The sequence below is a fragment of the Bos javanicus genome, chromosome 7 (assembly GCF_032452875.1).
Source record: "Bos javanicus breed banteng chromosome 7, ARS-OSU_banteng_1.0, whole genome shotgun sequence".
Classification (NCBI taxonomy): Eukaryota; Metazoa; Chordata; class Mammalia; order Artiodactyla; family Bovidae; genus Bos; species Bos javanicus.
This window is the reverse complement of record NC_083874.1, coordinates 26929150-26955693: the sequence shown is the minus strand read 5'-3', so window position 1 is coordinate 26955693 and position 26544 is coordinate 26929150. Positions and strand designations below refer to the sequence as shown.

Genomic DNA, 26544 nt, shown 5'->3' with positions numbered 1-26544 from the left:
ACACAAAAGAAAAACAAAAGTTGACCAAATAAAAAAATACTTGACATTTACATCATTTCATAGTTTGCCATGTAATTAAGACTACAATATTTTGGAGTATGACTGCTTCCTTCTAAGCTTTAATGTAATAAATGCTTAAGGTGAACAAATTTAATAAATTATAAATACTTAATGAAAATTGTAGCTTATTAAATGTTTTTGAGAACTTCAACTGAATAATGCAAAAACAAAGAAAAGATTGATATTCATTTACTATAAAATATAGGAAAAGTGAAAATGAGAGGTCATGGCAAAAGTAAAGACTTAATTTCCCTATTATCTTATTCTAAAACTAATTTAGATTATGCTAATCTTATAAATAATTTGTTCACATTCATTGTGGCTGGGAGGAAAAACTCAAAGCTATGGCCACCTCAGAAGAGCTGACTCATTGGAAAAGACCTTGATGCTGGGAAGGATTGGGGGCAGGAGGAGAAGGGGACGACAGAGGATGACACGGCTGGATGGCATCACTGACTCGATGCACATGAGTTTGGGTGAACTCCGGGAGTTGGTGATGGACAGGGAGGCCTGGCGTGCTGCGATTCATGGAGTGGCAAAGAGCTGGACACGACCGAGCGACTGAACTGAACTGAACTGAATTCCTCCATAATTCGATTTTTTTTTTTTAATGACAGGAGGAAAACTCAACAACAATTATTTTTAAAAAGGAAAATGTAGCCAAATTTTCTGCCTAATCAAAACTTGTTTGGCACAAATTTTCAGTAGCATGAGTCATGAAAATCAAGGCTGTATCCCATAAAAAAACATTTTAAAATCCAGCCCAAAACTAAGGGTGGATATTAAACTTCCCAAGCCCCAAACACTGAAGGGAAACCACTCTCATCATATTCACTTAATATTTATGTGCTCTATACACTATGTGAACAGACTTAGACATTTCTAAAGACAGAATACACATACATTTACTTTCCAGAAAATTATGTAACATCAAGTCAAATCCAAGACTTGACTTACAGGCCAAAATTTTTTTAATTTTTAAAATATTTTACTACTTAAAATGTCTATAAAAAAGCCAAAATTGTCTGTCTTTTAGCAAACAGTTTCTAATTTTTCAAATGTTTTGTTGTTGTTCAGGCTCTAAGTCATGTCCGACTCTTTGCGACCCCCTAGGGTGTTCAGGTTGTTTTATTCTCCAAGTGACATGGGACTCGGTCCACATTGTTAGGTGTAGGATTGAAAGCAGGTCTAATCTCCCAAGTCCAACTCCAGGGAGGGCTGGGCCACGTCTAGCTTGGGGCAGAGCTGAGGCAGGGACCCCCGCTGACCAGCACAATGTGCCACGAGCACAGAACAGAGCCTGAGCGTCAACCACGTTCAGAAACCGCAGGTTTCTAGCGGCGCTTCTATCACACTGCCTGAATGGTACAGTGTGTTAAAAAATGGCAATGGAAAAGCGGGACACCCTCACATGCCCACGCAGACACTCACCAGGCGCCTCGCGGTGGTGCACCTCTGGCCGGCTGTGCCCACGGCTGCAAAGAGAGCTGAGGGGACGACTAAGCTGAGGTCCGCGTCCTCAAAAGCTTAGGGAAACAAAACACACCCATTAGTGTCATGAAGTAGGCAGACAAGGTCCTTGACACTAAGTGGTGCAAGATGATGCCTTTAGAAAGCACTGGAAGAGAACAGCAGAACTATTTCTCTAAGATGAGCAGGTTCACACCGCAGAGGCAACTTCTCTCCCAGGGAAAATGATATGAGAATAGAGCGATGAGTTCATCCTCTTTGACCTGTTTTATCTTTCACCTCTTGGGAGTTTCTGGTGCTGACTAAGCCTTGTCTGCACTCAAACGTGATCTCTTCTATAAGACACCGTTGTCTTTGTCAGTTTTACTTGCCTCCACCCTCAACCCCACAGCCTATTACAATGGCAGCTTCCCTGGGCCATAGAGAGCCCACTGGGACCCTTCTGATTTATTACCAACATCAAACCAAGCTCTCTAACAATATCTACACCCTCACCTGCATCAGTCTGTTCCCTTAAATGCCACTTGTTCCCCCCTCTATAGAAGTTTTTTCAAATCTCTCAAATCCCTCGTGCCCTTTACTCCCTCACCAGATGACCTGACCCTGCACTTCGCGAAAAATCTTGGATAAGCCCTTTCCTGCTTCCTCTGCAACTCTGAAGAGATCAACACAAAATGACCTCCAGATTCCTCTCCGCTTTTGTCTATATTCCTTCCTCCTACTCTTCTGCCCTCTGAAGAAAAAACGAGCATCATCTTTACAAGATTAACCCTTCCAGTGATACACTGTATTACTTATAACTCTTTCCTTTCCACTCCTTCCATAAACTTACAGTCCCAATTGCCTTTTACATCCTCAATTTTCCCCTGCCCAGTCTAATAGCATTCTCAGACTAATGTGATAGTTAAGAAGGTAGTTTGTACAACCAAACAGACCAAAGTTCTTATCCATCCCCATCCCTTTTTAGTTGTGTTATTTTTACCTTTTTAAGCCTCAGTTTCCTCACCCATAAAATGGAATACTATTATCTGGGGTACTAATGGACGATAGGAAGGAGTTTTAGAAAGAGAGCTGTGCTCTGGGGTCTGATTGCCAGGATACAAATGCTGACTCTGTCACGTTAGGCACATATCATTTTAAGCCTCAGTGTAACTTTCTAATGAGATTAATAAATGTATCTGCCTCATGGGACTATTGTGGGGATTAAATGACATATGGCATATGAAACAGCTTATCACAGTACTTGTCAAATGCCTGCTGCTGCTGCTGCTAAGTCACTTCAGTCGTGTCTGATTCTGTGCGACCCCATAGAAGGCAGCCCACCAGGCTCCCCCATCCATGGGATTCTCCATGCAGGAACACTGGAGTGGGTTGCCATTTCCTTCTCCAATGCATGAAAGTGAAAAAAATAAAGTGAAGTAGCTCCGTCGTATCTGACTCCTAGCGACCCCATGGACTGCAGCCTACCAGACTCCTCCATCCATGGAATTTTCCAGGCAAGAGTACTGGAGTGGAGTGCCATTGCCTAGTGATCAATAAATGCTAACTGTATTTTTTAATCAGCTCTCTCTTACAAGACTAGAAGTTCATCCAGAACAAATCCTTCATCATACACTTTTTCTATTCCTGGTGTCCCCCACAAACACAAAAGCATTAAACACAATAACGACAGCAATGTACAATTAGGAAGTTTTTTAATCATAAAATTCATGATTCTGCGAAGTCTCAACCAACTGATATTCATTATATTATCCAGAAGTTACGCTGGTGGACTATTTCCTTTTGTGTCAAACAAGTGAAAAAGAGAATTAAATAATCCCTAAGACTATAGCTAAATGATAAAATACCTTAAGGAAGTGTTCCTTCCCAATGTGAAAGCACTCAACATTCCACTGATGACAAACTAGTATTTCTGGAAACAGATCATATAAGAGTGACTTATTTATTCTAGAGAAACATGTGGCCCGTTTAAAAAAAAAAAATAGGAGAACAAGAAACATGCTACATTAGAAAGTCTCACACATAGGTTCTAAGCCCCAGGGAACATTTTCCAAACATGAACACACTGTGCTCTGTCTCATAAGGAAAAGTTCCCACGCATAGGAGTTAGATCTCAAACAACAGACAGAACAGATGAGTTCTCACACGAGTTCTACACATACAGGATGACTACTGAAGATATGTCAACCAGAAAACAAACAAACAAAAAAGGCAGCCTTACCTATAATGGCATTGTTTCCTCCAAGTTCTAATAAACTTCTCCCTTTAGAAATATATAAACACAAATTAATGCCTATTTCAGTTTATTGCACACACCTGCAAACCACAGCCTATCCCATTTGCTTTACTTTCAGATTTAAAATATAGCATGAGCATAAATCAGTTGTACCTTAAGGAAAAGAAAAGTGAACGAGCATTGCACTAATGTCAAGATGACTGATGGTTATATGATAGAAAGTCCTTGTTCCTAGGAAATACACAAACATATTTAAAGGAATACAATGTCTTCAACTTTCTCAAAAGGTTCAAAAACAATATGTATGTGTTTTTGTGTGTGTGTGTGTGTGTGTGTGTGTGTGCTGCTGAAGAGAAAGTGATTTTAAAAATAGGGCAAGTGACTGGTAAAACTTATTAAAGAGTATATGGGATTCTTTGTGTTAGTCTTACAATTTCTCTAAGCTTGAAATTATATCCCCTTAAACTCCAAACAGTTAGTGTAAAATGGTACAGTCACCGAGGAAAATTATATGACAATTTCCCAAGAACTTACACAGTACTACCATAAGATCTAACAATTCCACCTCTGGGTACTTAACCATAAGAAGTAAACAGGGGCCTAAGTAGTATTTGCAACAGCATTTTTCACAATAGCTAAGAGGTAGAATCAACCCAAGTATCTACAGACAAATGCACAGATAGATAAACAGTGGTATATCCATACAATAGAGTATTACTCAGTCTTAAAAAGGAAGTTCTGACACATGCTACAACATGGATAAACCTTGAAGATACTATGCTAAGTGAAATAACTGAGACACAGAAAGGCATCTACTGTATGAGTCTACTTATAAGAGGAGGCTCTTAGAATAGTCAAGTCTGAGACAGAAAACAGAATGCTTGTTCCCAAGGGCTAGGAGATGGAAGAAATAGGGAATTGGTTTTTAATGGGTAGAGAGTTGGGAAGACAAAAAAAGTTCTGGAAATGGATGATGGTGACAGTTTCACAACAATGTAAGTGCAAATGTACTTAATGCAACTGAATTGTACAGTTATATATATAAACCAAATGTTAAGTTTTATATATATTACCACAATAAAAAAGTTTAAAAATTATGTGCTCATTGTAGAAAATTATTTTGGGGAAAAAAAAAGGCAAAAAAGAATCAAATAAGCCAAAGGCATGGCACAAGTTACCATGAAATCTCTCCTCATAATTTGATACAGTGCCTTCCAATCTCTTTCCTATACATCTATATTCAGTTGAGATCATAATAATCAATTTTGCTTTATTTCCTTAATAAAAGCCTATCAGTTCAGTTTTTCTCTAAATTATTAAGAGCTGTATTTTTTAAACATCACAATATAGCATTCCATCACCATGATACAAGCCACCTTTTGTTTAACAACTTCTCTAGTGTTGCATATATTTGATGTTGATTACCTACCTCTAGATTATCTACTTAGGTCAGGGGCAAAGGGTATGAATATTACAGCTCCTGATACACACTGCCAACTTATATCCCAGCAAGGTATACAGGAGGTTATGTACACCATTCTCATTTTACACTCTTGAGCACTGAGATTTGAGATCTGTTTGCCTCAACTTAGAGCTGTGTTTACTACTGACCTTTTAAATATATATTTATTTTTTCTTAACTGCACTTCAAAATCAGCTTCCATGTAAGTAACTTTTATTTACTTGTGGTATTAGCAGCATATGTAACAACCGGAGAATATGTTCTCACCTCCACTACTCTGAAACAGTTAAGCATCAAATGGATTTTTATTTTTAAAGGATTTTTAAAAATTAATTTATTTTTGGCTCTCTTGGGTCTTTCTTGCTGCGTGGGCTTTTCTCTAGTTAGATTGAGGGGGCTGCTCTCTAGTGTGGGCTTCTCATTGAGGTGGCTTCTTTTGTGGCAGAGCACGGGGCTCTTGGGCCTGTAGGCTTCAGTCGTTGTGGCTTCTGGGCTCAAGAGCACCAGCTCAATAGTTGCGCACAGCTTAGCTGCTTCAAGGCATGTAGGATCTTCCTGGATCAGGGGTCAAACCCATGTCACCTGCAGTGGCACGTAGATTCTTTACCACTGAGCCACCAGGGAAGCCTAAGCATCAAGCAGATATTACATTACATAGGGATGGGGCTGTTATTATCAAAGCCACTGAGAGCTACATCATAAATGAGAGAAGAACAGACGCAAGTCTTCTATACCACATTCACTCTAGGTCCTGTACTCTGAATAGTCCTGTTTAAATCGCGAGTTTTCTTTTTTTACTTGCTAAACTGGTCTGATACAGATTAATAAATACATTTGATATGATTCTACTACAGTCAGTTAGGGAGGGAATGACATCCTTTTCCAAATTATCGTATTATATCTGCTGTTAATATTAACCCACTATTAACTATATCTTTTCTTTTACTTGGACAGTCAGTCAAATAATCCATGGAAAAAACCCAATCTTTAGATTGCACATCCATAGTTGAGGGTATTAAAATGCTCATTATAAAGCCAACACTTACCAAACCTCTCCTGTACCATAAGGGCCACCTGTTTTCCCACTTGAGTGCTCCCGGTAAAGGACAACAGGTCCACTCGCTCATCCTTGGCCATTGCTGTGCTGCAGGGGAACAGACACAGTCACCCAAGGAGAGAAACCCAGCAATGCTGGCATCTGACAGTGCCTAACCCATTCTGGGAGCTCTCCATAAACAGAAATCGCCTCAAGGATGTTGTTACGGAAGATATTCCTTCTTGTACTGATGGGTGACTGGACATTTCAACTGGAGCATTTCCTCGATGAGCATCTCAGTTATTTTGAAGTCTCTTAAAACTGATTCTTTCAAGAATTAAAAGTTGAGGGACTTCCCTGGTGGTCCAGTGGTTAAGGCTCCATGCTCCCAATGCAGGGTGCACGGGTTCAATCCCTGGTCAGGGAACTGAGATCCCGCATGCTGCGTGGCTTGACTAAAAACAAATAAACTCTTCAAAATAAAATAATTAAAAAATATTTTTGAAAAAGAATTAAAAGTGCAAAGACTGTAGGGAAATATCCTAATCATCCCTCTTGGAAGCTGACTTAGAAAGTCTGTGTTAGGATTTCCAGTTTCTAAGGAAGGTAGACCAGACACTGTCAATCTGAACCTCCTTGCTTATAGCCCAGTGCTTCAAAGGGTGTGGTGTGTGCCAAGCAAGACAGACACAGATTCAGACCAATGCAGGGCTGGAAATGCTTGATGACACTGTACATGTGGGCTTTCCCAGGTCAGTCCAGCACACATGGGCACTGACACTGGAGGGGGTTGCTGCTTAAAGCCCTCTTGTACACACTACTGTTATCACCTGAGCAATACCAAGGCCAACTTGAAGGACTGCACATCCTAAGTATAACAACAGAGTGGGTCAAAGGATAGACATGTTTTAAATGACATTTAGATAATACTTCACTATATGCACTCTTTATATAGGAGTTGTATTTTCTAAATAAAATTTCTAAAATGTTTTCACTTATCTAAAAAAAAAAACAGTCTTTACTACTCCTTTTTTAGACTGCCCATTAAGTACAGTAGATGGAGACAAGAGTAAGACTTTCACCATACCAGTAAGGGTTCTAAGACCTGACTCCTAGGAAACATCACCTAATAAAAAGGCCAGTAGAACCAGCTTTTACCATGGTTCAGAGAAAGTATAGTCCATTCCAGCTGAAAAAGGAGGTTGTGACATTCTGCCAAGTGAAAGAAGCCAAACGCAAAGGCAACGTGTTGTATGATTCCATTTATAAGAAATATCCCAGACAGGCAAATACAGAGACAGGAAGTAGAAGAGGGGCTGCCAGGGGAAGAGGGAGGGGAAGTGACTGCTCTGTGTCTCAGGCTCTTTTGAGGGGCGGGTAACAAAAATGTTCTGGAATAAGGTAATGAGGATGGCTGTACAACACTGTGTCTATTCTAAAAACCACTGAACTGCACATTTTTAAAGAGAAAACTTTATGGTACGTGAACTACATGGAGACTTTTGAAAATCAATAAATCAGAAGTTGCCTCTCCAGGGTTCCCTTCTCTGGTCACGGAGGAACCCAGAGAATAGGCTACGTGTCCTCGGTGGGGAGTGAGACAGCAGAGCACAGCTCCACAGCTCTGCTTTGTAAGTGAGCACATTGATATATCAAACGCCAGGAAACCACAGGCTGCACGCTGGCACAGTAATGTGTAACACGAACACCTTACAAGAGTAGCTCTGGGCAATGAAAAAGACAATTCTCACTCACCCTCCAACAACATCTACATATTAATGAAGTAAAGCCCAGTGAGATCTGTAATAGTAAAGATTTCAAAACACCACTCTCACCTCCTCCACTATACTGGGTTTTGAAATTCTAGTAAAGATGATTCTAGGTGATCATCCCAGGTCCTTCAGCAGAAAGACACTCTGGGCCTGCTGACTCACCCGATATCTGCTCCACCACAAGTCAAGGAACAAATTGCACCAGGCAGCTTGTTGTCCTCCAGAACTTTGGCTATTATTCTAGAAAAGAAAAGGCGATTCTAAGGAAGGGGCTGATTTAATTTCTTACCATATTTTGAAAAATAATAAATTCCAACCATTTGGCTTTCCTTTTTCAACTTTCTCTCCCATCCCTCAAATATCTAGGCCTCACATACTAGAGGAGGTTTTCAAACACTTAAATGCAGAACTTTTTTTTTTCCCCTAAAAAAAACTTCATAAGAAGACAGGCAAAATATATAAAAGACCTAAAGCATTGGTTAAGAAGTCCAAGTGATCACTGTTCTCAAATACCTTCTGCCCAACTATGAAGGCATCCAGTTCAAAGTGGTAAACTGATTACAGGGCTTTTGGGGGCAGGTGGGGGAGCCCTTTCTCACCACAAATCCATTAAAATAATGTTAAAGAAATAAAAAGGGATATATGGAATAAAACCCAGAAAGATGAAGACAATGAAGGATAGTTTCCATTAGCCATGAGAGGTTTTGCTGCATCTCTTCCAACCAGAGTCAGCTAGAGAAAGGGTAAAGGATGAGATGGGAAAAAGGTTCCCCAAACCAAGAGGGGATGTGGAGGAAACAGAAGAGGGCTCAGGACCTGCCTGCAGAACCCCAGAGAAGTTCAGGACTAGTGTCTACTGGCCTCCCACCAACCTCTCAGTCAGGAAACAGTGCCCCACCCACCAGACTAAAGTAAGGTGGACAAGCACAGTCCTTTCTTAAGTCTATGCTTACAACTGAGGCTGTTAGAGTCAAAATGAGAAACACAGTTCAGTGCAATTTAACTCTGATTTTAAGTTGTAAAATATGGCTCCAATAATTCCAATTTCTCTGAAACAGGGTTCTTTCGTTGATTTTGAGCTTCCTGAGGGGGAGGTGCCTCAGTGGAGCAAAAATTCCTTTGATCCATCACCCCAAGCTATTGGCTACTTTCTACCTGATATTTCATAAAGATCTAAATCCTATACCCACTTCCATAAAAAAGATACCATTATCATACCCAAGTAAATTCTCCAATTGGCCCCCCAAATGTCCTTTACAGCTGTTTTCTTTCCTTCACCCATCAAGGATCACACACTATAGCTGTCATGTCTGAGACTAAGGATCAGGTTGTATGATTCTCTCCAGGGACTCAGGGTGTATCTGCTGTCTGCACAAGCAGCTGACTGCGCCTGAAGGGCAGGCATTTTGCTTTGCACCTGCGGGTAAAAGTTAATCAAACCTTCTTTCCCTAATTCATGAGAATCTGACCTTGGGTTAACTCTCAGTTTTGTTCCTCAGCTTACCTGATAAACGCCAATGTCAACAATGCTATCTAGACAACACGGCTCACGGTAAAGGCAACCCCTGACTTATCACCCCCATCTAAACTGGAATAATGACCCGAGAACTATGACTGGAACCTCATGCTTTTGCTCTTCTCTGAGTGCAGTGGCTTCTGTAACTACATGTCCCTCGTGAGTGGCTGAAAGCCACACATACAAGAATTGTTACAAGACTTTTTGGCTTCTGTGGGGCATTGAGCTTCTAAGCCAAGGTAACCCCTGTCCAGTGTAGATCTCAGCTCCTTTGCCCCAAATAAACTGCTCCAAAAACAACGAATGAAGAGAAATACCTGTACCTGATGCTATCCTCCCAGAAAACTATGTTCTTGTCTATATCCTTCTGAACAGACAGGTACAATACGTAGTCATCTTATGAGTCTGAACAGCAGCTGAATTTAAAAACTTCCAGTGAAAAAAAATAAACTCCCAGTGGATGGTATGATACCTGTGGTTAACTCCAGCACAATATATCATCATTTAACTTACTGTCTTCTATCACAAAAATCATATAATATTCTCAATCATCTAAAAAAAAAAAATCGGCCATGTTCCTATGTGAACACCTCAAACCTTTCAAAGGTTTAGCCAAATAAATATTTAAAAGCACAAAGAATAACTTTATGCTTTAGAATACCAAAGCAAAAAAAAAAAGAATACCAAAGCAATAACTGAAAACATTAAAATAATAATTTAATCTGCTATTTTATAACAACTGGCAAGTCAGTTCACCATATTCATATTAACTGTTTGCTTTTTTTTTTAAAGATTATTTTTAAAAACTGCCTAGGGGAATCTCATCATTTTTATGTGTTTTGTATATGGGTTCTTTTTCATATTTAATTTGAACCCTTACCTTGCAAGATATTGTTTCCTCAATATCACACATTCCTTTTAATACTGACACACACCACTCTCTTAGCCGACTTTTTGCTTCCTAAGCCAGTGTTCCTAAATGATCTTCTAACATTAAGGACCCTCTTATGAATAGACTCCATCACAAGCTCTCTGCCAATAATTCTTAAATCAGAGAATGCAGGCCATGCAAACAAGGCATCGTCAAGGGCCCATCATCACCCATACAGGCAGCCATTTTCCTCTATACGTTCTCTAATTCTGGAATGATAAATTAGTAACATGGATTTTAACACTTAACTAGTGTTATCATGTTTCCAAAGAGAAATAAATAAAACAGTAATTTTTAACCAAAAGATGAAATACATTTTAGACAGCGTCAGAAGAATCAGTTGAACAGTATAACCCTTTCTTTGTTTTGCTAAGGTCTATTAAACAAGAGCAATGAAAGTATTGGCCTGAGTAGAAATTAAGACCATTAACATGCTGCATAGATACAGCATATAGCCCCTAAATTGCAAGACTATTTCCTCTCCACTGGATTTGTTTTTATTTTGCAAGTGACCAAAAAAAAAAAAAATGTTTTAAGAGTTCAAGTTCAACATTTATATCAATATCTGGCATGTTTCCCACGACTTAAATGACATGGCCCTGAAAAGGATCTGTAAACTACACAATGATATAAAAATGTTATCACAATCAAAGAACAGAGTTTATCCAGATTCTATGCTAAAATAAATATGACACTTTCATGTCAGATTAAAAATTCAGTGCTATCAATCACCCTTTTACGATTCTCCCAGACCCAGGAAAAAGAAAGCCACACATACTTACTTTGTGACAGCTACACTGATGAGGGAAGTTGTAGGAGCTCCTTTCCTTGTAAGAGTAAAAAATAAAAACAAAAAATCAGCTTAATTTGGTGACAATCATAAATACCTTTTATTTTTAAGCAGAAGCAACAGTCTTTGTGAGAAAAAATTCTAAGTAAATAACACAGCCTAATAATTGAAAGAGAAATCAGTCCTTCGGTTTGGTGCCTCTGGGGTCCAAGGGACTATAACACTTTCATAAGTACAAAAATGGCCCTGAGCAGTTATGAACCTGCTTGCTGCACTGATCGCAGGAACTTTACATTAACCTCTGCCTATTGTGCCAACTCGGAGAAGGCAGTGGCACCCCACTCCAGTACTCTCGCCTGGAAAATCCCATGGACGGAGGAGCCTGGTAGGCTGCAGTCCATGGGGTCGCTAAGAGTCAGACACGACTGAGTGACTTCACTTTCACTTTTCACTTTCATGCACTGGAGAAGGAAATGGCAACCCACTCCAGTGTTCTTGCCTGGAGAATCCCGGGGATGGGGGAGCCTGGTGGGCTGCCGTCTATGGGGTCGCACAGAGTCGGACACGACTGAAGCGACTTAGCAGCAGCAGCATTGTGCAAACTGAGTAAAACAGGGATCAATCAACATGAGCTTTCACTGGAAGACTCAGGGGGCTTCGGAAAACCATACTGCTAGCCTTTGGTAACATGATGCCAAATCACTAACCCTTCCAACTACGCCCTGCTTATATAGTCTTTGAGTACCTTCAACTGAGTACAACACAACACCAAGATCATCAGTACGTACTAGCGGGGCAGACACAAAATGGGCAAAAACAATTCTCCTGGTTCTCCTGATGTAAGTTGCTCCATTGAACATGAAAGCTAAAAGCAAGCAACTGTTTTGTCATCTATAAACACTACGTTTCCCCAGCTAACTTTTACTATTGTATATTTTATAGCGATGTAACATTTAACGCAGCAACGAGAATACGGGCCAAGTGCCTCAAAATCACTTGTGAATTCACTATTAAATTTTTATTGAATTAAAAAAAAAAAGAATCATGTTTCTAAAAGAAGGTTGTGACTTATCACGAGTTCTCTTTTCCCTCCTAATTGTTTATTCAGTTTTCTGCTTGTGAAATGTAGCATAATGAAGACTGTATCTGGTGTTCAGTTCAGTTAGTCGGCCACTCAGTCGTATCCAACTCTGCCACCCCATCGACTGCAGCAAGCCAGGGTTCCTTGTCCATCACCAACTGCTGGAGCTTCTCAGAGATTTGGCTCCCAGTTTCTTGCACACCCAGTATCAACAACCTCGGAACTGTCTGAATGACAGAAGGGCCTTTGTTATGCTACTGAAGTAACTAGAGCCCCTCCCCACAAGATAGCTTCAGGATGGGAGGTGGTGATGAGAAAGATCAATCATGGGGAGGGAAGGAGGAAGACTTGAGTTTAGTCACATGTACAGTGATTTACTCAATCATGCCAATGTCATAAAAACCCCGTAAAAATTCTGGACGCCAAAGCTCAGTGATGCCTTCTGGTTGTGAAAGTGATATGTCCTGACCTCACAGGGAGAGGGCAGGGATGCTCTGTGTTTGAAACCCTTCTAAACCAGGCCCTAAATAGACCCTTTACAACAAAAGTGCAACCATTAAATACTGCGCTTTCTTGAGTTCTGTGGGCCATTCTAATGAATTACTGAAACCAACGTATGTGCTGTGCTTAAAGTCACTCAGTCATGTCCGACTCTTTGTGACCCCATGGACTGTGGCCTGCCAGGTCCCTCTGTCCATGGGGATTCTCCAGGCAAGAATACTGGAGTGGGATGCCATGCTCTCCTCCAGGGGATCTTCCCAACCCAGGGATCAAACCCAGGTCTCCCACATTGGAGGCAGATTCTTCATCATCTGAGCCACCAGGGAAGCTCTACTGAAACCAGTGGTAACCTCCAAATCTGTAGACAGCCAGTGAGAACTGCAGATGTCCTGAGGACGGGGAACATTTGCAGCTAGCATCTTAAGAAGGAGGAGTCTCATGGAAGATTGAGCCCTTAAACAGGTGGAGTCTGACACTGAGCCCAAGCAATTAATGTCAAAATGGAATTACAGTATACTTGCTTGGGGTAGAAATAACTGGAAGGAAGAGGGTATAAGGCTGTGTCAAAAAGTTAAGTCAAAAAATATAAATTTTACCAATGGTAAAACATGTAAAGAACTAAAACCCAGCATTTCATAACTAGCAGGTGTCACTTGCTATGTTAACAGAAAGACTAGTAGAAAACATTTCAACTAGCAGAAAACATTTCAATATGCAAAGTACTGCATTTGCAATACTTTCAGTAGTACCTGAAAATGGAGACTTTTACCATCTAACTAGTGCATAAAAAAATGAACCGTTCTTACCAAAGACAAGCATTCCCACAGATCATGGCAATGGCGTTGTTCCAGCCATACACGGCCACAGGGAAGTTGAAAGCAGTGATGATTCCAACCAGGCCTACAGGATTCCACTGTTCAATGAGAGCATGGCCAGGTCCTAAGGACGAAGAAGGCATGCAACATGCTTAAACACATTAATTTAATGCCTGCCGAGGTCACAAGAACAAAGTCTGCAATCTTTCAGTTTCAGAACAAAGATGCACCAGATCACGTGGGGACTACAGATGCTTTGAGCAGATGACCTTACACAGCTGGGGAACACTGGTACACTCACCAGCATACAACAAATGCTGTTATTACCAGACTATCTTATAAACCATAAGGATATCCATTAAGCCTCTACTCCTCAAAGGAACTCTGTGGATCAGGGCAGTGCCAGTCCCATCTGGGAGACAAGGAAACTTCAGAGGGTAAACGAGACATGTCCTCGGTGATGTGATTGCCAAGGGCAGGGCACGACCACAACACAGAGTCACGACTCTCAGGGCCATGTTCCTGACGGTGCCGGATGAAGCCCTCAGCTCACCTCTCTAAATTCAGGACAAGGTGACTCATGTACAGCGGGAAAAGTTTTACTAACTACATAAACATTGAATGAATTAACTGTACACATCTTTACATACATATAGGAAAACTGAAAATATAAATTAAAACAGTTGTATCTTATAGACCAACTTAAGTCACCATAATCCCACAAGTTGTTGTTGTTCAGTCACTCAGTTGTGCCTGACTCTTTGCAACCCTGGGGACTGCAGCAGCCCAGGCTTCCCTGTCCTTCACCATCTCCCAGGTTTGCTCAAACTCACGTCCATTGAGTTGGTGATGCCAATCAACCATCTCACCCCACAAGAGCCTTATTTAATCAAAGGCAGCTGAAGCAGTGAAGAACCAGAGCAAGGAGTGCGAAGGTTCATGAAACCTGGCTAAAAGCATTAGGAAGGCTGCACTCCCAGCCATCTACCTTTCTGGCCATGCTCAGCCTGTCAGCAAGAACAGGGAACCCAGCACTTGTTCCACCTCACTCCCAGGCCCTCCCTTAGTCCGGGAACCCTATTCTCCCTGGAGGTGATGTGCTGGTACAGTCTCTTCCTCACAGAGCCTGTCTCCTCCTCTCTGCCCCTCCCCTCCGTATCCTTCTCTCCAGGGAGACAGAATAGCTCTGATGACACCCTCCCGCCACACTCCGGCAACCCCATCACTACTGGAGCTGCCCTCAGGATAAAGTCTAAACTCCAGGAAAAGTTCCTTCCCAAGGTTCCTCCTCCACCCATCTCTCCCTTCACACTGCGCCCTCCGGCAGGGCTGAAGTAACACAGTTCCCCTAATAAACCAAGTTCTCCCATCTTAAGCTTTTACATAGGCTTCTTCCCCGTTTAAAACCACCCCTGGGAAGACCCTGGCAGTCCAGTGGTTAAGATTTCATGCTTCCACCACAGGGCACAGGTATGATCCCTGGTTGAGGAACTAAGATCATGCACGCCGTGTGGCAAATAAGTAAAAATAAACAAAATTAAAATGCAAGGAATCTACAGCTTTATACATTTCTTGAGGGAAAGAACTACACTTTTTCAACCAAGTATTACCTATTAGATCACTTGGCAGACGCTCAACAAACACTAACTGAATTCATGAAGTCAAAGTTACCCAAGAGCTTCTGCATAAATGAATAATCTATTTTTCTAATGTGTAAGCAATTGAAAAGGATTTTAATTGGTGAGTCAGACATTAGAGCAGGTAAAAATCAAAGTTACTCGCTTGCACATACATACCTCCCCAAATTGGCAGTTTACCGTAACTCTGAAAAACCTCTGCAAAGTGTTCAATATAAAACTAACCTTGGCTAACAGGACTCACTGTTACATAGCAAATTATGGACAATAACTATACATTTGAAGAGAACTCCCTCTTTCTACCAGCAGGGAATTTGCCCAATATTCCAAGAGGAAACAGGAAAACGTGATTTTTTAATGTCTTTTCCTGATTATAAATGTAACCTAATTCCCAGTGTGGAAACTTTGGAAAATATAGAAGACAGACAGTACCAACCATTAATAATTCTGCCTTGCCAGATAACCAGCATTACTACTTCAGGAGATTTCCATCTCTGTGCTTTCAATACAGTCACGTGAATTCACCTGGTTTGTTCCACTGACATGGCAAACACACAAACTGTGTAAGCCCTTGTCCCCATCACTGAGTACAAGGCCGCAGCACAGTTTAACTGCCAAAGACTGAAAACACCCTAAGTATCTATTACTTGGGAACCGGTCATCCTTGCAACAAAACAGCCATTAAAAAAAAAAAAGATGAAGGAAGCACCTTATTGGAACAATATGAAACAATTTCTAAGATACAATAAGTAGGAAAGGAACACATGGTTTGCTACATATTCGTCTGCACCTGAAAAAGCTCCAGAAAGATACACTCAAGAAACCAGAAACATTTGCTACGTTCATGGGAATACTATGGAGTATCCCACTGGGAGGAGGAAAATATTTCTTCCTTCACCTTTTTAGTCCTCTTTAATTCTGTGAAATGAAAAATACTATCTTTTCAAAAAAAATCAAAATAATCTAAAAATAAGTTAAGTATATATAAAAAAAGACGACGAAGTAAAACTAAGTACAACTTTCCTATAAAGTTTGCGGTTGGGGAAGGCAATCTTTATGATCTCTTGACAATATCTGCTAATAGACTGCCAAAATTATTTGCTCAGGCTTTGTCATGATTGGACATTTAGGCCATTCCCATTGTTTCCTGTTAATGGGACAATGCACACCCTAACACTTGAACCTCGGTTGCATTTCAGATTATTTACTTAAATCAAGATTCTGCAAACTTTCATTAAATATTTAAGGGATTTAAGGGAAACTTGCATTAAATATTTTTGGGATAGATATTTTTCCAAACTGTTTTCCAGATAAGATTGGTGATTCACTTCACAAAGTCTCCATAAAAAAGTGTCAGTCTCACCCATGAACTTGCCGACACTGAGCTTTATCTTTAAAAATTTAAAAAGTTTTAAGCATCTTGACCTGATTATTTTCACCTGTTTTAATTTGACTTTCTTAGTAAAGAGATTAAAGACATTTTCATATACAAGTATTTTGTGGAAACTGCTCACAACCAGAGAATCTTGGGGAGTTCTGTTTCGGAGTGCAATACTTCGCAGAACTGACTTCGCTGCTTACTTTCAGAAGGCAGGATGGGTCCCCCAATCATCCGAGATAAGCCAACAGCATAATCACAAACATCCACGTACTCCTGAACTTCTCCCACACCTTCCACCAAGATCTTCCCCATCTCCAAAGACACCTAAAAATACAAAAGACCAAGCAGCATTTTTCCAACAGAATTCCTGCTTTAAACATTAAATTTGAGGTGGGGAAAGCAACACATTTTGTTTCTACTTTGTGAGGGTTATAAACCAGTCTGTTCTTATTTTTCTGAAGAATTTTAAAGCCCAAGAATTGTCTTCACATTTTCCTGTCCATCTTGTTAATCCTTCCTCTAAAGAAAAGACTTTTGAAATATATGTTACAAATTTATATACATATTTTTGAAGTACATAAATTATGACCTTAAAAAGATCACATCTTATACACACAAGTAAAAAATAGCCTTATTCTTCACTCAAAGTACTATATATTTACTACAAAAATACTTTACCAAGCTTCCTAGTACTTGGATCTTCTCCCGCAAGGCATCACCAATCTGTCTCACTACTTCTCCTCGCTTTGGAGCAGGAATCTAAAGAAGGAATGGCATTTTAGTGTCTGCTGAAAAGTGTAAGCTCATGTCTATTATCACAGTACTAATGTGCTGTAAAAGAACAAAGCACAACCACATCAAAAACATGTTTTGATCTCATCAGTGTCTGACGTGACAGGACTTAAAACCCATTCCAGAGACGGAGAAAATATACAGATAACACATTCTTGGTGAGCAAGGACTGTGCCAAGTACAGAGAGAAATTCAGATTGAACACAACTTTTTGGGATGACTCTGCATGCTTAGTTGTTTGTTCCTTCAGCCGTGTCCAACTCTCTGCGACCCTATGGGCCGTGGCCTGCCAGTCTCCTCTGTTCATAGGATTCTCCAGACAAGAATACTGGAGTGGTGGGATGACTCTGCTGCTGCTGCTGCGTTGCTTCAGTCGTGTCCGACTCTGTGAGACCCCAGAGACAGCAGCCCACCAGGTTCCCCCGTCCCTGGGATTCTCCAGGCAAGAATACTGGAGCGGGTTGCCATTTCCTTCTCCTCTAAATACCTTACATAACCTGTAATCCTATATGATTCCCAGTGATGTTCTCATAATGGGTCAAACTGATTGCAAACCCAAACCCTAAATTCAGCTTACTTAGGCTGGTGTCCAAAATCCATTCAAATCATAACACTCACTCACAAAATACTTTCTGAGCACTTACTGTGTGACATTAGCAATACTAGGCACTGGAGCTAAAATAATTGAGGCACTCATGGAGCTCAGGGCTCTTCTTCACTCTCTCTCTTCCCCAAATGTACACCAAATATCCTTGCATAGTTTTTCTAATCTAAGGGTAGCCTGGCTTTCTATTAACATTTAAAATGCATCCTGCGCCCCCACTACTTTGAACAGGCAGTTCTACTTCTGGAAATTGAACATAAGTGTGCAAAAGTATAGGTTACAACAGCATTTACTGCGGTGCTGTTTCCAATAGAGAAACAGAAACCATCCCAATGCCCATCAGCACATGATTGGTTTATTATGGAATAGCCATAAAATGGAGGGCTTCCCTGGTAGCTCAGATGGTTAAGAATCAGTCTGCAATGCAGGAGACTGGGGTTCGATCCCTGGGTTGTGAAGATCCCCTGGAGGAGAGCATGGGAACCCACTCCAGTATTCTTGCCTGGAGAATCCCCATGGACAGAGGAGCCTGGTGGGCTACAGTCCACGGGTTCACAAAGAGTTGGACAGGACTGAGTGACTAAGCACAGAATAGCACATAAAATGTCTGGACACTTTCTAAAAAGAATAAAGAAGATTTATTATAAGGAAAAACTTCTAAGAGCCATAACAAGACAACAACAAAAAAAAGCAAGATAATGCATATGGTAAGTAAACTTTTGCTTAAATTTGATGGAATATACAACAAGAGGTTAACAGTTGCAATTTCCAGGAAATGGAATCATAACATTTTGATTCTCTGCATCTTGTATGTCTGCAACATTTGCTATTTTTATGATACATGCACGCTTTTGGAAACAGTAAACAAAAATTGTAACATTAAATGCAACAGCAAAGATCCTCTGTATTTTCTAAGGCATTGAAATGAGTTGAACCAAATTTAGCCCACACATTTATAGCCTTAGCAAATTGGTTAATTTCAACTCAGAATGGCTAATTCAGTACACATGACTATTCTGAGCTTATTTATTCTATCAGTCTTTGAACCACCACTTACTGCATACATTTTATGTGCCAGATAGTACACTATTCCCCAGGATTCAAGGGAAACAAGGCAGCTAGAATCAACTCCAATGGGGATGGCAGACACAAAACAGGAGATTATAATCTCACGTGGTAAGCGCCATGATGAAGCTAGACTACGCAAGTGGACCACCTTTGACTATTAACCCATCGTTACTTGGGGGCAAGGAGGTGGGAAGGAAGGGGGCTTTTTAGAGAGTTGAGGCCTTAAAGCATGATTGGTGTTTGCCATCTGAAGAGGTAGATAAAGTAGAGGGAAATTATGGGGGACAGAGAAGATAACATATGCAAAGGCTAAAAGGCAAGAGAATATGATCATTTCAGGAAACTATAAAGACTTCAAAGAAGTAGGAGTGGAAAGTAGGGGCCACACTGCAAAGGACTAGGTAAAGGATCCAAAGAGCAGTGGGGAAATCACTAGAGGGTTCTGTACAGTGGGGAGAAAAATCACAGCACATTTTAATTTTTTAGCTGCATCACGCAGCAGGCAGGGACTTGGCTCCCCGATCAAGGACCAAATCCAGGCCCAGTGCAGTGGAAGCACAGTCTTAACCACTGGCCCACCAACAAAGTCCCTCACAGTGCCTTTTAAAACACCACTCTAGATGCGGTATAGAAAATGTTACCAGAGGGAGAAAAGATTCAGGCAGGAAATTATGAAGCCAGACAAGAGATGGTGGCTGTCTGGACCACAAAAACAGCAACAGAGATAAACAAACTGTTAAGACCTGGCAACTGATCAAGTCTCAACCCTGGGTACACATTAGAACCCACCACCCAAGGTTTAAACTACATTCCCTCTCAGACCACTCAAACTTGACTTTTTTTCTTTCTTTCTTCCCGCTTCCAAAATGATGGGTAGGAGCAGCAAGAGACAAAAAGAATGTCAGGGTTAAGTATGAGGTGAGGGATGAGGGCGAGCAGGAACCCAGGAAGACAGTCCCATTGCCGGTGTGGGTTTGACCAGCCCAGCACAACAGCACATCAATAACCTTAGACCCTCCTGAGACAGCCACCGAGAGTCCTCGTCCCTGCACACTTCACTCTGAAGTCAGGTTTACAGCGAGCATCAGAGGCAGCCATGAACAGGGAACTAAGAGCACTGAGTTCATTATCTGCTGAGCCCTCTGGGAAGTATTGCAAAGACAACTGTGTTAAAGGGCTACAGAGACATATGTATACCTATGGCTGAGTCATGTTAATATTTGGCAGAAAACAACAAAATTCTACAAAGCAATTATCTTTCAGTTAAAAATTAACTGAAAAAATAAAAGAGAGAGCTACAGGTATCTGGAATCCCGTTATGCAGCTGGAGAAGGCCCATTCAAGTTCCTGTCATCAAGAGAAGAGACTCTGGCTTTCCTCCTCACCAGGAATCCAGAAGGACAGTGATGATACCCACAGGGGATGCAGACGGGCAGAAACAGGTGGCATTTGGACTAAATCAGCTCATGAAAGAAAGCAGAGCAAGAATTCCCAACCAGGTTCTTGGTGGTTAGTTTTAGTTAAGAGAAACATTTTTATAAACTGCCTTTTCATATTGTCATACTCTGTCTCCTTTTTCCTTTAAAAAAAAAAAAGTTCCCTTTGAAAAATTCCAGGCCAAATACAAATGAACTAAATGGAACTGTGGTGTGTCCTCACAGGCAAGGCACCCAGAAGGGTCAGGGCCAAGCAGAAGTAGCCCCATGCAAGTGAGGAGCCAAGAGGAAAAGTGTGTACACCAGGAGGGGGCCAAGCCTTGTTCTGTTCATGTTTGAGGAGTCCTGGAGGCACACTGAAGAAATGCTCCGCTTCCTCCCTCAACTCTGGACTCAGTTGCTTAACTCAAATTCCAACAAGTGGGATTCCCATCACCCAGAAAAGCCACTCGTTCCCACTCAGCAGCCCCACTCTACGGAGAGCAATAAAACTGAAGAGCAGAAAGAAAGAACATTAGGTGAGGAGGCTGGCACGACTGTGGAAGAGCAGACTCCAAATCAGAACCTGAATTCAAAAACAGCAATAGCAAAGTACAGCACAATATTCAAGACATCACAGTGCCAACTGCCACTCCCCTGGGCAAAGCCAAGACTGACCTAAAAGTCAGTTCAGGGAAAGAGAAGACCCTGAATTCACACAAATCTTTTTTCAAACAAGACTGTATTTACTGTGGGTACATACACACATATATTGGAAGTTTCTAATCAAAAGTTCCACTAGCATTCAAAACAGCACACGCAAAGAGTGAATCTTAATGCAACTTATGGACTTCAGTTACTACTGCTGTGTCTGTACTGGCTCACCAATTATAAGAGGTACCACACTAAGGCAGGGTGAAACTTAGGAGTTCAGAATAAGCCACCCCAGAATGGGCCAGTCCGACAAAGTTCTTTGGCTTTACTTTGAGCTACAGATAATTAAGGCCCAGGAGACTCAGGAAAAGATTTCTAACTCCCCTTAACAGCCCAAAAGAAATTAGAAAGGGACCTGTACCAGGAGTTATCACCAGTGAAAACTTTTTTATATCTGACTTATCTGCATGAGAGGGAAAACATCTGCTTACCGAACACTTGCTCTGCTCACATTCCTAGCAACTGTCCTCCTCTTTGAAGCCCTGGGCTCCTACCCCTTTACTTAGCTCAGGATGGTGTATAAGCCTCAACTGCCTGGCTGCCTTTGGGTCTCATATCTTTATGCCTCCCCCTCATAAAAAATTAAAATTTGTTTTTCTCCTGCTAATCTGTTGTATATTGGTTAAGTATTAGACCAGCCAAAGAACATAGAAGGGAAGAATAAAAAATTTTCCTCCCCTACAGTTTCACCCTGAAACTTTTCTAAAATATAGTCTATTAATTGAAAAAACAAAAGCAATACAGCTGTCCCTCAGTATCCATGAGAGATTGATTCAGGACCCCCACGGATTCCAAAACCTATGGATGCTCAAGCACCTTAAACAGAGTGGTGGAGAACAGTCAGCACTCCATACCTGCAGATGTGAGCCCCGCAGATGGGGAATGAGCTGATTTAAAAGAAGTCGACATGGCATCGGTCACTATTCTCTACACTGCTAGGGTGAACTTCACTTAGCACACTACTTTTGGAAGCAGAATTTTCTTTGTTCAAGGATTTTTTCAGTTCAGTTTTTGATTGTATATAATAAACCCTGAGCCTAACTTATAGCCAAAATTAGTTAAAGGAAACGTTCTTCCTGCTTTGCACAGAGTCAGTCTCTTGGCTAACAGTAACTCTGCCTCCAATTCAGGGCTCTCCTGGAGAGTCTGCCCTTCCCCAAGTCCCCAGAGCAACCACTGATTCCGGAGAAAAAACAACAAAAAAAACCCCACTGAGGCTCAGCAGTTCCAAATTCAGCAGCACATGGTTCTAAAAATCAAACAGGTACTAAGGTTTACCCCTGTGTGTAGGCATGCTAAATGATTAACTCATTCAACCCTTATGATAACCCAAGAGGTAAGCACACCTGGCCTCCCCTTTCTACGAAAGACAAAGCGCACTAAGGCGAAGTAACTACCTGGCAGAGCTGGGTTAACCTTTCAGGATATTCCTATAGCTTCAGGCCAAGTATCTCAGGCAGAAGACCAAAAGGGACGTTCAGGGTAAACCGGGAGATCCAGACTAAGCCAGTTCTTTACTCTCCCCTCCTCCCGAGCCTGGCCCTCATCTATCGACAGCTCAGGGTGGTCCAGCCCAGCTCCAGTCAGGTCCTACACCTGCTCACAGAACTAGTTGAGACAGAGACGGGGGAGGCAGAATTAGCCTCAAAGCCTCATCAGACTGCCGAGGAACTGGAGCCTAGGCCCTATGAGAGCTGCGGCTGACACCACTCCCTCTGAACCAAGAATGCCAACCTACTGCTAACATCCCCTCCCTGCCCCTAAAAAAAACTTGGAGGTGGGGGAGGAGCATATGGTTTATTTTTAGCATAGATATTCCTTTCTCTTTGCTTAATTTTTGGAGACTTGGCTGTTCATAGATCAGTTGGAGACCAAAGTGTTCATAGATTGTTTACGCTACAACAGTACAGAGTTCTTTTCCCTTTAAAATTACCCTGCTATTGAAGGCAAAATATGGAAAAGAGTACTAGTTTAGGACTACAGCTTAGAGATAGTTAAAGCCCCCAAGAAGCTCCAGTTTCAGCAAGGGGGCGCTGGCTGCCTCCCGTCAGTCATTACAGTAGGTGTTTGTGTCCCGGACTCTGTACTTACATCTGCCCAGATGCTCCATGCTTCTCGTGCTTTCTCTACAGTTTCTTCATAGTCAGCCATGCTGGCCTAAATAAATATTTGAAGGGAGACAAAGGGAAAAGGAAAGGGCAGTGATGATCTTCTCCTAAGAACACAGACTTTTGGAAAAGAACTGTAAAATCCCCAGTGACCCTAAGATTTGTGGTTTAAAATGATTATCACGGGTTATACTTCCCAAAACTTGCTGGAATTTGCTAAGTTAGAATCTGTACTTTTTAAAACCTTGCCTTTCAAAACAAGGTCCAGGAGTCCCATCTGTGAGCAATACCTGAAGTATATTAGAAATTCAGAACCTGAGGCTACAGCGTAGATTCAAGAGGTCAGAACATTCATCTTAACCCAAGTCCCCTGGTGATCCAGAAACACAGACCTCAGTGGAACCCCTCTTGGGTAGTCCTCTCTAGGGGTCTCCTTTTCCAGGGCACATACACTCTCACAGAGTACAGGGTCTCCCTGAGAATGTTTTTTTTTTCGAGCCAGGCAGTGTAGCATGCAGGATCTAAGATCCCCGACCAGGATCAAACACATGTTCCCAGCAACTGAAGCCCAATATCTTAACCACTGAACCTGCAGGAAAGTCCCTCACCCAGACATTCCTAAATGTTAAAAGGAAACATTCTTTGACTTTGTAAATCTGTGTTACTCAGAGATCACTGGCACAAACTCCCTAAGGGCACCTTGCATTTAAAGAAAAAAAAAAGCACTTACCTGTCTGACTCTTGCAATGGGCTCATTGTTAGCAGGACAGTAGGTGGTGATAACCTAAAACAAAAAGATGTTGTACATAAATAGAAAATGGGGGAGCAGACCAAATGGAGGAAGGTTAAAAGGCAGGTGGGCGGGGGCGGAACTAAGATACAATAACCAAACTCAGAACCTTTACATTGGTGGTGGTGGTGGTGGTTTAGTCGCCAAGTCCTGTCCGACTCTTGTGACCCCATGGACTGTAGCCCGCCAGGATGCTCTGTCCATAGGATTCTCCAGGTGAGAATACTGAAGTGGGTTGCCATTTCCTTCTCCATTAACTTGTTACAAACAGGAGACTAGAGTTTTCACTTTTGACCTGAACACTCAGAACAACCTTTTCGTCAAAACCCACCCTCGCTATCCAAATATTAGGCATCTAAACAAAAGCCTAAAAGTAACACGTTATTTTGCCTCTTCTTCCATTAACAGACCAAAGTTACACGTTTTAGGGACTTCCCTATAGCTCAAATGGTAAAGAATCTGCCTGCAATGCAGGAGACGTGGGTCAGGAAGATCCCCTGGAGAAGGGAATGGCAATCGGCTCCAGAATTCTTACGTGGAGAATCTCATGGACAGAGCATCCTGGCGGGCTACAGTCCATGGGGTCGCAAGAGTCTACAGGACCTGGCGACTAAACCACCACCACCACCACCAATGTAAAGGTTCTGAGTTTGGTTATTGTATCTGTATCTGTACCCTGGCGAGCTAGTCCGTAGGGTCGCAAAAGAGTCGGACACAACTGAGCAAACACACTTGCAGTTACAAGTCTAGCTTATTCCCTCTCTCCATAACTCTGCCCAGCCTCTGGTCAGAGGTGAAAGGCCAAGGCTAGACAACCATTCATGCATTGGAGAAGGCAATGGCAACCCACTCCAGTGTTCTTGCCTGGAGAATCCCAGGGACGGGGGAGCCTGGTGGGCTGCCGTCTCTGGGGTCGGACACAACTGAAGCGACTTAGCAGCAGCAGCAGACAACCATGGGAAAGGCGTGTGTCCACATGAACTGGAGGGATACATTAGGGAAAAAAACAACCCAGGTATAGTTTTAAAAAGGCTTTCAGGAAAGGTATTTTATCCATGAACCTAATGATTGGATACCACAGGAAAAACAGGATAAAACCACCAATGGGGGATTGGGAACAATTAAAACCACCTGCACTTCCTACACCCACAGATAACTAAAAGATGCCTTTCCTCTAACAAAGCGGTTCATTCAACAAACTGTTGGGATGTTATATAACGTTTTCTTACAAGTTTTCTTTCGTATGCAGCCCTCAAAAAAAATCCAAGTAATAACAACCTTATCTTTCCATCCTAGTCTATAAAACATTTTATTGAACATTAACAGAGTCAAGCTGTTAGGGTCTGGAAATAGAGAAATGCTGAAAATCTGGCCCTCAAGGAAGCTCTGAGCCCAATGACTGAAAAACAGGATTTCAGCAACTTCGAGCTTGCATTCCAGAGGATTTCAAAAGATAATATAAAATTGTAGAACATTACCTGTGGCGCACGTCACATGTGAGGAGCCACAGTCAAGTAGAAAAGTCAGATGATTTCCACCGCCAAGTGTGTGGCATTTCGCACTACAGAGTGCAGAACTCTGCCGTGCGGTTTTAAGTACGCTTGGGAAGTTCAACCCCTTTCTGCTCCAAAATGAACTCGATTCTCGGTAACACGCAGGACCTAATATCTAGTAGCACTTTTAATGGTTCTACTTGAGAAAACGTTTACTATAGACTTCAAAACTTCCCACCCAGTATAAGCCGACAGCGTCCGCGGGGATTAGGGCTGGGCAGTGCCTGTCCCGCCTCCCAGGGCGAAGAGAGGCCGCAGAGATTTGCCCAAGATATGCATACCTCTCCCCGGCCTCCCCAGCTTCCATTATACACGCCGTCGTTTTCCTCGCGGAGCCCCAGCTCCTTCAGCCAAGCATACTGGGGCTGATTGATGAGCAGAGTGGACATGAAGGCGGCAGGCCTGTTCCAAGATCCGGAGAACTTGCTCTTCCTTGCAACGCGCACGCAGAGCAGACCAGGAACGCGCCACATACTGAGTCAGGGATGCGAAGAGCGCCTGCGGCCCGAGGAACTGAAGTGGGGCCCCGCCCCCCACCCGGAGGAGCCCATTGGGTAGGCCCGGCCCCGCCCTCGAGTACGCCCCCCCGCCGTCGCCCTGCCTAGCTGGATCTTGCGCGGGAGCCGGGAGCTGTAGCCTGGAGGTCAACCAGGGCCTGGAAAACAATGAGGGTGAAACCCGGAGGAAGTGAGCAGGCTACTGCCATCTAGTGAAAGACGGCGGGAACAGCGGCACCAGCTAGAACTTTTTCCAGCAAAATATTGGCTCTAAAATACAGTGAGTTAGAGCCAGGCCTCTCAGGCTGGAATGTG

General features: G+C 42.1%; 1 protein-coding gene across 1 annotated transcript in view; it reads right to left on the bottom strand.

Moving 5' to 3' along the window:
- ALDH7A1 (aldehyde dehydrogenase 7 family member A1) overlaps nt 1-26279 on the bottom strand; it is a 35292-nt gene extending 9013 nt beyond the window's left edge. The window contains exons 1-11 of the mRNA XM_061422921.1: nt 26014-26279; nt 24120-24173; nt 23373-23438; nt 17367-17447; nt 16889-17012; nt 13662-13794; nt 11266-11310; nt 8199-8276; nt 6275-6372; nt 3752-3793; nt 1492-1586 (exon numbers count right to left, since the gene is read on the bottom strand). Coding sequence (XP_061278905.1) covers nt 1492-1586; nt 3752-3793; nt 6275-6372; nt 8199-8276; nt 11266-11310; nt 13662-13794; nt 16889-17012; nt 17367-17447; nt 23373-23438; nt 24120-24173; nt 26014-26205 — 1008 coding nt within the window. The 5' untranslated portion in view covers nt 26206-26279. The remainder of the gene's footprint in view (nt 1-1491; nt 1587-3751; nt 3794-6274; nt 6373-8198; nt 8277-11265; nt 11311-13661; nt 13795-16888; nt 17013-17366; nt 17448-23372; nt 23439-24119; nt 24174-26013) is intronic.
- Nucleotides 26280-26544: the final 265 nt, after the last annotated feature.